The following is a 12,499-nucleotide window of genomic DNA, read 5'->3' as shown; positions in this document are numbered from 1 at the left end:
ATTATAAATTGCAATTTCAGTAACATCGGTGTTCAATGTTTATATTGACTATGGTAATGATTTCACTCTTCCTGCACATTGTTTTCCCTGAATTGACTCTTTTTACTTTCTCAATTTTCATTTCTAATTCAACTCAAACTCTCTCCTAGTTTGTATACATTGCCTTTCAGGTTGTTTATACACATTAGGTATTTTAATAATTTTATCTTCTTGAAGAAATCTCTCCAAGTCTTCTGACCTGCTCCAACCTGAAATGGTTGCTCTCTAGGCCTACTGCACTACTGTCATCTTGTAATCCTTCTTCAACAACATGCTAAAAGATTCTTATCTCTCTTGTACTGGATCCTTTTTTATTCTGGATCCCCACTCCTGGTTTAGGTTGACTTCATTTTGGTGGCATGTAACATGCTGTAGCACATTGGGTAGGAAAATTTTGAGACCCTGAATATCAGAAAGTATCATTAGTCTATCTTCACATTAATTCACAGTTGACTGGATAAAGATTTGGAGATTTCCCCTTAGAATTGTTAAGGCAATAAATTGTCTCCTGACTAATGGTGCCACTGTTGGAAAAAAATGAAAACTTTTTAAAAGTTATTTTTAAATTATCACTAAATTTACATACAGTGAAACACACAAATTCTTTAAGGGGACAACTAAATGAGTTCTGACAAATGCATACACTCAACCCACACAATGAAGATACAAAAAATTTCCTTTACACCAGAAAATTCCTCATACTCCTTTCTACTCAGTCCCTTCCTACCCTCACCAGTAACCACTGCACTGATCTCCATAGATTCCCTTCTTAAACTTTATATAAACAGCATCACGTAATACATTCTCTTGGGTCTAGCTTATTTCACTCAATGTTTTAAAAAATCATCAATGGTGTTAATATAGCAGTAATTTGTTCCTTGCAAGGCAATATTTCATTATATTCCAATATAATTTTGATTTTTCCTTCTCTTTCTGAAAACCTAAATGATTTTTCTCTTTAACCAGAAATATACAATATGAAAAAACACTTTGGTATCATTTCTATTTTTAACCATCCTTTAGACTGGGAATTTCACAGGTTCTCAATATAGAAACTCAAACTCCTTCAGGTTTGGGAACATTTCTTGAATTATTTCATCAAAGACTTCCTTCTCCTCCATCTTCTGCGTTTTTGTTTTTTTCTTTTTGATGTTAGATCTCAGACTGGTCCTCTAAATTTATTATCTTTTCCATCCTTTTTTTTTTTTAAACCTCTTTTCCTATTACTATCCATTCTGGAACTTTTCTTCAATTTTATCTTCGAACTTTCTATTAAGGTTTTTCATTTCTGTGAATCATATATGCTTTGCATGCTTTTGAATATTCTGAAGTTTATATTTTGAAGTTCCTTTTACAGGTGCCTTTTTGACTTCTGCAATTGCCTTTCAAATATTGTTTGATCTAGTTTCATGATATCTTCTTTTGCTAAAGATATTAAGGACAGTTTTGATTTTTTTCTTCTCTCTGCAAAAATTTGTTTTCTCTAAGTTTTCTTTTCATACCTTTTGATTTAGTCTTAGCTTTTCACATACTAGATACTTTCTTCCTGATAACTGGGCTATTCCTGGTAATGTGTTCATATTTAAAAGTATGAGCAAAAAAGGTGATTAGAAGTATGTATATATATGTGGAACTTGACTGTGGTTATCAAATCAGGGGGAATCTAATTAGGCAGTGTCTTTGTGAAATAATGAATGACAGTATTTTTATTTTAGGCCTTTTCTCTTGGGCTCTTCAGATTCCCTAGAGAAGATTATTTCCAATCTCTTTTATCTGGAACTCTCAATAGTTACCCAGTTCAATTTTCACCTGATGTTCCTAAGTTTAATATAGTATCCCTCCTTCAACTATGTCTGATGCTCCCTAGTCTAGAGACTTTGTTTTAACTTCCACTTTTCAAAGATAAACTTGGTAGGGGGCAGAGGGAGTAAGGGTACTTTCCTTTTTCCTTCTTCCTATTCTTTTTCAAAATAGAAAAGGATATTTTTAAAGTTCTGGTTTTTTAGGCACATTGTAAGAGTTTCATACATTTAAAATAAGAGTTAAAGCTTGCTTCAAAAATTGCAATTGTCTTTTAAAAGTAGGGACTCAACAAAAACAGAATTAAACTAGCTATTTAGCCCTAAAAAGCATTACCAAAGAGTCTATTCCAAAATATACAGACATTTCAAAAGTTTGTAGTTTCTATCCATATATTTAGAGAATAACGGTCTACATTAACAAGCGGAAAACTACAGTCTGGGTGCCATATTTCACCCATCTGTTTTTATAGCTAATTTCCAGCTAAAATGACAAAGCAAAGTAGTTGTGATATTCACTATCTACCTCTTTACAGAAAAAGTTTGCTGAACTGCAGTCTACATTAAAAAATTCCAGATTATGCTGTGCAAATTCCTTTGAGCATTTTCCTGCAATGTGTATCAAAAAGTAAATAAATTTAAAAAGCAGACATTACTCTTGAATTAGTTTCCTTAAAAGTTTTCTATAATACACTAAAACCACCTGGAAAGTATTTACAGCCAAATAAATGCTTCTTTTTTCAAGTTATCATGAAATAAAAGTTCAGGCCTGCATATATAAAGTCTTAGCAAAACTATTCAGGCTTTATTTCCCTAACTAAAAGACTGTCATTATGTTTTCTTTTCTCTTCTTACCACCAGAAGCCTTCCTTCTCTATTCTTTCGGTTACACTCCCTTTACATCAACTGAAAAGTTATGGTGTTTTCCGGACCAAGCAGTATTTCCGTTTTTTCTTCTCTGTTGACTTTTCTTTACCCAGTTTCCTTTCTAAAATAGCCTTTGACACAGATTTTCAGATGATCCCACTATTAAATAAGCACATTCAAATTAAGCAAATAACTTAAACTCTCTGGAAAAACATAATGGAAAAAGGAAAGAGGAAAAAAAACAGTAAAATTATCCAAGGAATTAAAGAGCACCCAAGTACAGTCTTCATGGAATATAGTCAATTATGATATAAACCTCATTCCTTTAGTCACACAATCTTAAGACACGTTTAACTTTGATACAAATTAGGGACAGCTATACCAATGAAGTTATTTTCCTCAACAGTACTAACTTCATTCAAATAAAAATATATAAAGCATAGAGAAATGGTAAACGGGTAGAATATCTTCAGTGTTTCAAATAACAGCAATATATATTTATGCAGAAAGCACTTGTGTATTTAACATTGAGAATCTGAAAAAGCGAAGCATAATTCACAAATAATGTTAAGAAACTATAAATGCATTTCACTAAAGATGAAATCATTTTGACAGGGGTTTTTAAAGAATTATAAAGAGTTATTATCCCTTTTTTCATTAATTATTGGCTTTGAAAGTCTCAATTTTAAAAAGACCTATGTATATAGGAGGTATTCATTATACTAGTCTCCCTATTCTTGAATATGTGAAATTTTCCATGGTAAAAAGTTTTTTAAATGACATATACATCAAAGAAAAAAGAAGCTCAAGTTTTTAGTTCAAGTTATTTGTAGACATGCTACTTATGAAAAGAAAGGAGAAACAGAAATACATTTTGGATCAAAAAGAATGCATCTAATTTTAACAAAAGCTGCCACAATGCAGGGAGCACATTAATCTTCCAATAAACAATTTCAAAATTAATACCAAAACCACTTCAAATAGTAAATGTTTAAAATTCATAAAATAACAGTTTGAAATAAGTCATAACAGCACTCTGATTTGTCTTTAAAAAAAAAAAGTACAATGATTTTAATATGTTTCTCAAGGATGTTATATATAGATTATTATCTCTGGTTGGGCACAGTGGCACACAACTGTATTTCCAGCAACTTGGGAGGCTGAGGCAGGAGGATCACAAGTTAGAGGCCAGCTTGGGCAACTTAGGCCTTTTCTCAAAATAAAAATTTTTTAAAGGACTAGGGGTGTATATAGCTCAGTGGTTGAGTGTCCCTGGATTCAATCCCCAAAACAAAAACAAAAACAAAAACAAAAACAAAAAATTATCTCTGAATTCTATTACCACTAGTTTATAGCAAAGTGGATTTTACCTAATCTAAGCCTTTCCAATAAGAATTTGTGTGAGTTTTTTAACTAAGCATCTACCATTGAAGAAATATTTTCAAACTAAAATATAGATGTGATTTGAAGTTCAGAAGCTCAAGCCTCCACTTTCTTCACTACTATCTAAGATCTCTGACCAAATTAATACTGGGAAAAAAAACTGCTTCAATTTATTCATACCTCTTTCTTCCTCATGTTTTTTGGCAGATGCACTTTTAGGTCTTCCTCTTCCTCGTCTGATATGATCTGAATGGCTGTTACTTCGAGACCTCTTTCTGTTTTCTAAATCTTTATTTACTGTAGAATTTATCTTCTCTCTCCTAACTCTCTCTGTTCGCCTCCTCTTGGCCTCATGCTTGTTTTCTGTATGGGTGAATAAAAGTGATATATTTTAGGGCTTAGCAAGACCTGTTTGCACGAGACCTCTTTAGTGTCCCTTTTCTTTCTAAATAGCACTAGAATATGCTTCCTGGCATATTTTATAAAATGATAACAATATATGTCCCACTAACCCACACAGGAAAAGAGTAGATCAATAGAATTCAGATCCACATAACACATGAGAGGTAGGAGAAATTTTGAAAAAAGAAAACAAGTTTCATTTGACAGCTTCAATTTCAGCCCCTAAAGTTTGAACAATTCCACAGCAACCTTTCTGCCTTTCCCTCCTGTTTCCAAACTAAAAATGGTGACAGGAAAAAAAAGAACTCCATTCCCTTTCCACCTACCTGAATGACAGACTGAAATATGTCAAATATGCAGAAGCAAAACTAACCTTATGTATAACATACTAAAAATAAGATCACAATAAAAATCAAATAGAAGCACTCATAGAAAATCTTTTTAAAACATAAAAGTGAGTAGTTTCCACTTAAGCCACAAAGAGGCAATTACTGAAATAAGAGACTGTTGCTCCATAAATGTAATAGCAATAGAGGAACTTTACTAAATATAGTGATTTAATTAATTCCAGAAGCCACCTAACCCACTCCAAACAAATCAAAATGCTGGATAAAAACTGATTTTAAAAAACAAAAAATAAAATGAACAGAACTTCCTTTAATACATACCTGAATTCAAAAGCAAAAAAGAGAATTCCACAAATGCCTAAGATCACAATGGTAAGAGGGCAAAAAAAAAAAAAAAAAAAGGAAAATTTCATATCCCAAGAACTAAAGGAAAACAATTTGAAAGACTATACAGTAAGTTTAAAAGGCTATTGTTAAAAATAAAATAATAATTATTATCTCTTAGTACTATACCCTTAGAAATTAGTAAATTCTAGGTCAGAGATTCAACACATAATGGATGAAAAAATAACATTTAATTATTCTATATGGAAAGAAAGTTATTAATCAGGGTTGTTTAGACTCAGGGCCTAATTTGAAAAGGCTCCCATTGACTATGATAGGACAATATGAGCATCAATAAAAACAGACTTAAACATACCAAATATACTTAAAGCCCTGACATTAAAAGTAAAAATTATTTGGCCACTATAGGAAGATACTGTAAGAACCAATTCATTATTTTGGGATATGAAGTTTTGATTCGTTCTTAGAACAATTATACTTTGTATATGTCTGTTTTAGATCATCAAATGTGGGTTTCTTTTTTTTTTTTTTTTTGCGGTGCTGGGGATTGCAATTCATTATTTTGAAAATTTAAATAAAGGGAAAGAATAAGGAATGACAGGATTAGTCTCACCATTTTTCAATCTGCAATGAACTAAAAGATCTAAGCATTAAACATTAACAACTGCTAACATCACTCAAAGAGAAATAAGCAGACTTTAAGTGCCTACTAACAAGAATACACATCACTACCTACTAAGTAAGTATTTACAAAACAGAAAAAAATCCAGTCTTATCAACCCTTAGATTCAACTTACAATGTAAAAAGCCCAAAGAACCCATACCGTGGGGATAAAAGCAACACATGGAAGGGACAGATGAAACAGCTATTTAGCATAAAACTTCTGAGGGGAAAAAAAAAGATAATAATAGATCAAAAGAGAGCTAAAAAAGACATCACCCATATGCAATTTGTGGAACTTACTTGGAATCTTTATTTTTTTAAAATTCTAAAATCATTAATGGGTAAAGTGAAAATCTGACACAAGCTGAATACCTGATATTAAAAAATGATTGTTAATTTTTTATGTTATGATGATATTATGGTAGTTTTTAAAGGTGTTATTTTTTAGAAACCTATGAAATATAACTGAAATTGTATGAGGTTTGCTTCAAAACAATAATCAAGAGAATGGGTTGCAGGTATGGATAAGGCAGGGTTGGTTACTGTCTACTTTTTTGTATGCTTAGAATTTCTCAAAAAAAAGGGGAGGGCGTTAAAAGAAAAGTGATAAGTAATACTTTACACAGTATGTCTCTTAAGGTTTAACAATGAATTCAAGTTTGTTTCTTTAGTTACCTACCCATCTCTGCATATTTCTTCACAACCAAATTCTCACCTCCCATTAACTCTTCAATCCATGCTAGTAAACACTTCTCAATTCAATGACAATGATCATCAAGAACAACAAAAACCTCTATTATCAAATCAAGGAGAAACTTCACTTTTTATCATTTTACACCATCTTTCAAAAATTCAACAAAGATGACCACTCCACTCCTTGAAATTATTTCTTCACTGGATTTTCAGGCTCTCTAGACTTCCCAGTCATTCCTCTTTATTACTTTTGCTGTGTTCCCTTCCCCTAGGTGCTTTCTCAATCTAATGTTAAAGCCCCAGGACCTGTTCTAAGCTTTTTTTCCTTTATCATTTTATTTGAACCTCTACAGACCCATAGTTAAACTCTATTGTTATGATACGTCAAAGTTTACACCTCCTGCTCTAATTTCTTCCCTAAACTGCCTGACAACTTCAATTGAATGTCTCAGAAGTATTTTAAATGTATCAAAAAATAATTTGATTCCTGTCCCCAATTTGCTTCTCCAACCTGCATCATATTAGTAAAAAGCACCAACTAGTTGCACAAGCCAGTAACCTGTCATTTCTGATTCATCTTACTTCTTACACCACCACAAAGATTCATTCATACTCTTTGCAAAATATATCCATAAGGACTGGGATTGTGGCTCAGTGGTAGGGTACTCGCCTAGCACATATTGAGGCACTGGGTCTGATCCTCAGCACCACATAAAAATAAATAAATAAATAAAATAAAGGTTTTAAATATATACGTGTGTGCATACGTGTAATCTTCATTTCCCACTACCTCTATGTGCAACATCCTAATCAAACTTATACTCTACATAGCAGCCAACATTTTCCTTAAAAAAACATAAATTCTATATCTCCCCTTCATCATAGTAATGAAAAGGCTTTCACTAGTTTCCACCATATTTAGAATTAAGTCAAGATTCCTAACCACAAATTCCCATAAGATTCAACATTCATCTTTCTCTCCAATTCTATCACACACTACACAACATCATTCACTACTCTCCAGACATGCCTTTCTTTTAATAAAACAAAGTCCTCCTTCTGCCTGAGTCTATGTATTTGCTAATCCTCCTGCCTAGAGTTCTCCCCAGAGAGCTCTCCATGAGACTGGCTTTCTTTCTCCCTTTAGATGTTCATCTATATGTTCCTAAATGTTGTTTTTTTTTTTTTTTTTTTTTTTTTTGGGGGGGGGGGTTCATTTGTTTTCCGTGGTGCTAGGGATTGAATACAGGGCCTTACACACACTAAGCAAGCATTCTACCACTGAGCTACATCTCCAGCTCTGCCATCAATTTGTCACTCCCTCTGAGTCTCCCAATCATCTTAACTTTCTATCATCTCCTACTGCAATCTGTAATTTATTTACTTATATGCTTAATATGTCTCCCCCATCAAAACAGAAACTTTATGAAAGGTGGGACTCCTCTATCTTTTTCACAGACTCTAGAACATAAACTACACATATTAAGTATTACTGAATAAATAAAATCAGACTGAGTACATGCATTTTCCTAACCACTATCTCAAAATCCCACTGAAATGAAGGTAAACATGAGAAAAGGAGAAAAGGAAAATAAATCTACTGCTGGAAACAAGGAAAAGGTGCTATTAATGATCCAAAAATCACATAATTTCAGCAAAGTGGAAAGTCAATGGTTCTGATTAAGAAACCAGAATAGAGGGCTGGTGCTGAAGAACACTTGACTAGCACATGTGAGGCACTGGTTTTGATCTTTAGCACTACATAAAAATAAAGTAAAGGCATTCTGTCCATCTACAACTACAAAAAAGGAAAGAAAAAAAAAAAAACAGAATAGAAATAGAAATAGAATCCAAAATAGGAATAAGTGATGGCTCCTATAGAAGGGAGAGAGAGAATCTTAGATATTCCCAGAACAAAATAAAAAGTACAGAAAGGGGAAACAGGCCATGCATGATCATCAGAAAAACCATAGGACTACTGCACAATAATTGAGTCTATATAGAGAGCAAATAACATAAGGAAGTAAAATTCAGGAAATGTGCAAGAAAACAAAAAAAGGCAACCCCTCATAGAAATGAAATACTGTATGAGATCATATTCTGTCCCAGAATGAAGCCTTGCTTATTTTAGTAAGCAAGTACCCTGCGTGCTCACCTAATGTACATCAAAAACCTGCTGCTAAACTCCTCCCAATTATACACTTAAAAACTCTTATTAAAACAGATCTTTAAAAGTGTTGAATTTTTTATGCAGTTATCCATAATGAAAAACCATCCTTCATATATAAATATTAGGTAAACAGGTGATCAAGAATTACCAATAACTTGAGGAAAATTAAAAGCATGAGAGAAGGATCGAGGAAACAATAAAATTTTAAAACATTCTATTGGGGCCTGGGGAGACAGCTCAGCTGGTAAAGTGCTTGCCTCGCAAGCACAAGGCCCTGAGTTTGATCCCCAGTACCGCCAAAAAAAAAAAAAAAAAAAAAAAAAAAATTCTATTGTATACCTTCGGAAAGATATGAAAAGAGATTACATCGTTAAGAGTAAGATTCTATTGCATAAACAGAAAAATCTATCCTAAAGTTCGTATGAAATTAACCTTGAAAATGTATAAGTGTAGATATCGCACACTCTTCTTTTAAAAACTTACTGCAAGCTAGAGTAATCAAAATAGTTTAGTACTAACAAAAAAAAAAAAACATACAGACAGACCAAAGGAAAACAAAGAGAGCTCACAAACACATTTATGGTCAAATGACACTTAGTAAAAGTTCAAGAATCCTTCAATGAGGAAAGGACAATATTTTCAATTGGTTATGATAGGAAAACTGAAAATCCACATGCAAAAGAATGAAGCTGGACCCTTGCCTTACACCATATACAAAACTCAAAATGAGTCAAAGACCTAAACATAAAAGTATACAAATCTTAGAAAAAAATATAATGGAAGAGTTTCATGACATTGAATTTTGGCAATAATTTCTTGGACATGATGCCAAAAACATAAGCAAGACAAAAAGGACTTCATCAAAATTAAAAAGGTTTGGGGCTGAGTATGTGGTTCAGTGACTGAGCACTTACCTAGCATGCACAAGTCCCTGGGCTCAATCCCCAGCACCAATAAACAAACAAAACAAAAACTGGCAGTGGTGTAAGCCTGTAATCCCAAAAGCTCAGGAGACTGAGGCAGGAGGATCACCTGTCTCAAGACAAAAAATAAAAAGGACTGGGGAAGTGGCTCAGTGGTTAAGCACCCCTGGGTTCAATCCCTGGTACCCCATTCCCCCTCGAAAAAAAAAAAAAAAAAAAAAAAAAAAAAACTAAAAGTTTTTGTGCATCAACAGACACTACTGACAATGAAAAGGAAAAGGAAAGGAACAGGAAAAAATATTTGCAAATCACTATTAACAGATAAGGGATTAGGGCTGGGGTTGTAGTTCGGTGGTAGAGCACTTGCCTAGTATGTGTGAGGCACTGGGTTTAAATCTCAGCACCCCACATAAGTAAATAAATAAAATAAAGGTCTAGCAACATCTAAAACATTTTTTTTAAAAAACAGATAAGGGATTAATATCAAGAATATATATAAAATTCCTACAACTCAATAATAACAAAAATAATAATAAATGATTTAAGAATGGGCAGAGGACTTAAATAATCATTTCTCCAAAGAGGTATACAAATGGCCAACAAGCAAACTAAAAGATATTCAACGATACTTATCATAAGAAAAATGCAGCTTTCCCAGTTCAATGAACCTGAACACATGTTCAAAATGCCCATGGAGAAGGGTTATTTCTCTTCAGGGTCTACCTACACCAGCCACAACATAATGTTCATCCTCAAGGATTGCAAGGTATTCAGATTCTATAAATCCAAATGTCATAAAAACTTTTAAAAAGAAGCATAATTCTCACAAAGTCAAGTAGACTAAAGCATTCAGAAAGCTTTAGTTGTAAGGAACTGAATAACTTATTTGAATTTCAAAAACAGACATAACCTGTCAAATACCAGCAAGAACTACGGAACAAAACTAATAACGTAGCAAAGAGAATTAAAGATATTAAACAGAAATGGCAAGCTAAATTTATAAGGAACAGACTAAAGACAAGTAAAGAACTACAGAAAGTTCAGGACATCAACGAAGTCAAGGCAAAACATCATCTTATCCAGGCCTCTCTTGTAGGCAAGGTAAAACAGCTAGAACAAAATATGGTATAGCAGTTACAAAAGCATGCAAACAGGCAGGATGGTTTTTAAAAATCTCACTGTGCCATTTCTATAGGCACACTTGAAAATCTCCTTTGGAGACTTAGAATTTCTAAATTATAGATTTTTACATAAGGTCTTTCAAATGAAAAGTGATTAAAAATCCTTTTCTCCTACACTATCTGCAAAGCATCAGATTATGGATAATTAGATCACATCTCAGTGCTAAATCTTCACTGGTAGATGTGCTTACATAAATCATGAAAACTATGTTTGTAAATGCAGAAGTGAATTATGGACAAAATGATCATGCAAACTGGATAATGGAAGTAGGAAGTACTTATGTAATAACTAGTTATAAAAATTCATAGTCAGTGATACATAAAATACAATTTTCTTTCCAGTAAAATGTTCCCTTCATTAATGTTATAGAAGAGGAGGTACAACAAGGAACTAACAATTTTTAATGACAACCTCAGTATCTTGATTTTAATATTTGTTTTGGTTTATTAGCTTCTTAAAAGAGCCTAATGACCTCATACAGAAAGAGAAATAAAAAGAAAGAAGGAAAAATACAAAAAAAAATCTAAAACATGTAACAAATTGCTAATTATCTATTATACATTATCAAGACACTCCTACAGATAAGGTAGCCAGGAAATCTAGTTCTGATCAATAAGATGTAAGAGGAACTGGGTTAGGTTTCCAGAAAGAATTTTTTTTTTCAAAGGTATAAGCATGGCTAGTATGCCCCTTAGTCCTTCTGCCCTCTCTCCTCTTCCTGCATAGAAAGTTTATGGGATGCCTGGAGGTGCAACAGTTAACTTATAACAAAGATATGAAAGTCACACTTCTCAGGACATAAGAAAATAACCTATATACTTGATTATCCTGTACAGCTTGGCTTCATCCGTCACTGAACAGGAAAAATAAACTGTATGTCCAACCCAGTTATCAATTTCTATGGCCTATAATATGGTGTATCACCCAATAAGCATGCCATGAGAAGAGAACAAGGAAAAAGAAATAAAGGATTAAATATGCCTTAATAGGAAGATTTTAGCCTTCAAGTGAAAAGAACCCACTTTCTTCCCTTTTTTTTTGGAATGTGTGTGTGTGTTGCTGTGAATGGAACCTGAGACCTTTTCACATGCTAAGCAAGCAGGCATTCTACCACTAAGTTACAGGCCCAACCCCAGAGAGGACTCACTGAGTACCAAGGAAGAACAAGAATAACATAAAAGTAAATGCAAAATATTCACAATGGGGTTGGGGCTGTGGCTCAGTGGTAGAGCACTTGCCTGGCATGTGTGAGGCACTGGATTCAATCCTCAGCACCAATCACTTAAAAATAAATAAATAAAGTAACAGTATTGTGTCCATCTACAACTAAAAAAAAATTTTTTTAAATATTCACAATGGAAGATAGAAAGTATACCATCACATGCCTTTTCTAAAAGCTTTTTCCCATATATAAAAAAATTACTGAGAAATTTATTCCAGAAATAAAACTATATAGGGTAAGAAAAACAAACACATATATATGAGAAAAAGCAGAACTATCTTGGGAGTATGGTGGGAAGAAATCCTAAGCTCACAGCTGTGAAGCAGACCTAAAACTCATCAGTTTTAATTACAAGTCAGAAGATAGTGCCCTTTTGCTGAGGCTGGCTTTGAACTTATGATCCTCCTGTCTCTGCCTCCTTAACTGCTGGGATTACAGATGTGCACCACTGCACCAGGTTCAA

General features: G+C 33.2%; 1 protein-coding gene and 1 pseudogene across 1 annotated transcript in view; one reads left to right on the top strand and one right to left on the bottom strand.

The window, feature by feature from the left end:
- Nucleotides 1-12,499, bottom strand: part of C16H16orf87 (chromosome 16 C16orf87 homolog) — a 29,680-nt gene that overhangs the window by 4,264 nt on the left and 12,917 nt on the right. Inside the window, exon 3 of the mRNA XM_047528486.1 lies at nucleotides 4,269-4,451. Within this exon, the coding sequence (XP_047384442.1) occupies nucleotides 4,269-4,451 (183 nt within the window). The remainder of the gene's footprint in view (nucleotides 1-4,268; nucleotides 4,452-12,499) is intronic.
- On the top strand, nucleotides 10,318-10,802 carry LOC124966970 (probable ribosome biogenesis protein RLP24; annotated as a pseudogene).

This window comes from Sciurus carolinensis, chromosome 16 (genome assembly GCF_902686445.1).
Source record: "Sciurus carolinensis chromosome 16, mSciCar1.2, whole genome shotgun sequence".
NCBI classification, from domain to species: Eukaryota; Metazoa; Chordata; class Mammalia; order Rodentia; family Sciuridae; genus Sciurus; species Sciurus carolinensis.
The sequence above is the reverse complement of the archived record's forward strand: the minus strand, read 5'-3'. Positions and strand labels throughout refer to the sequence as shown.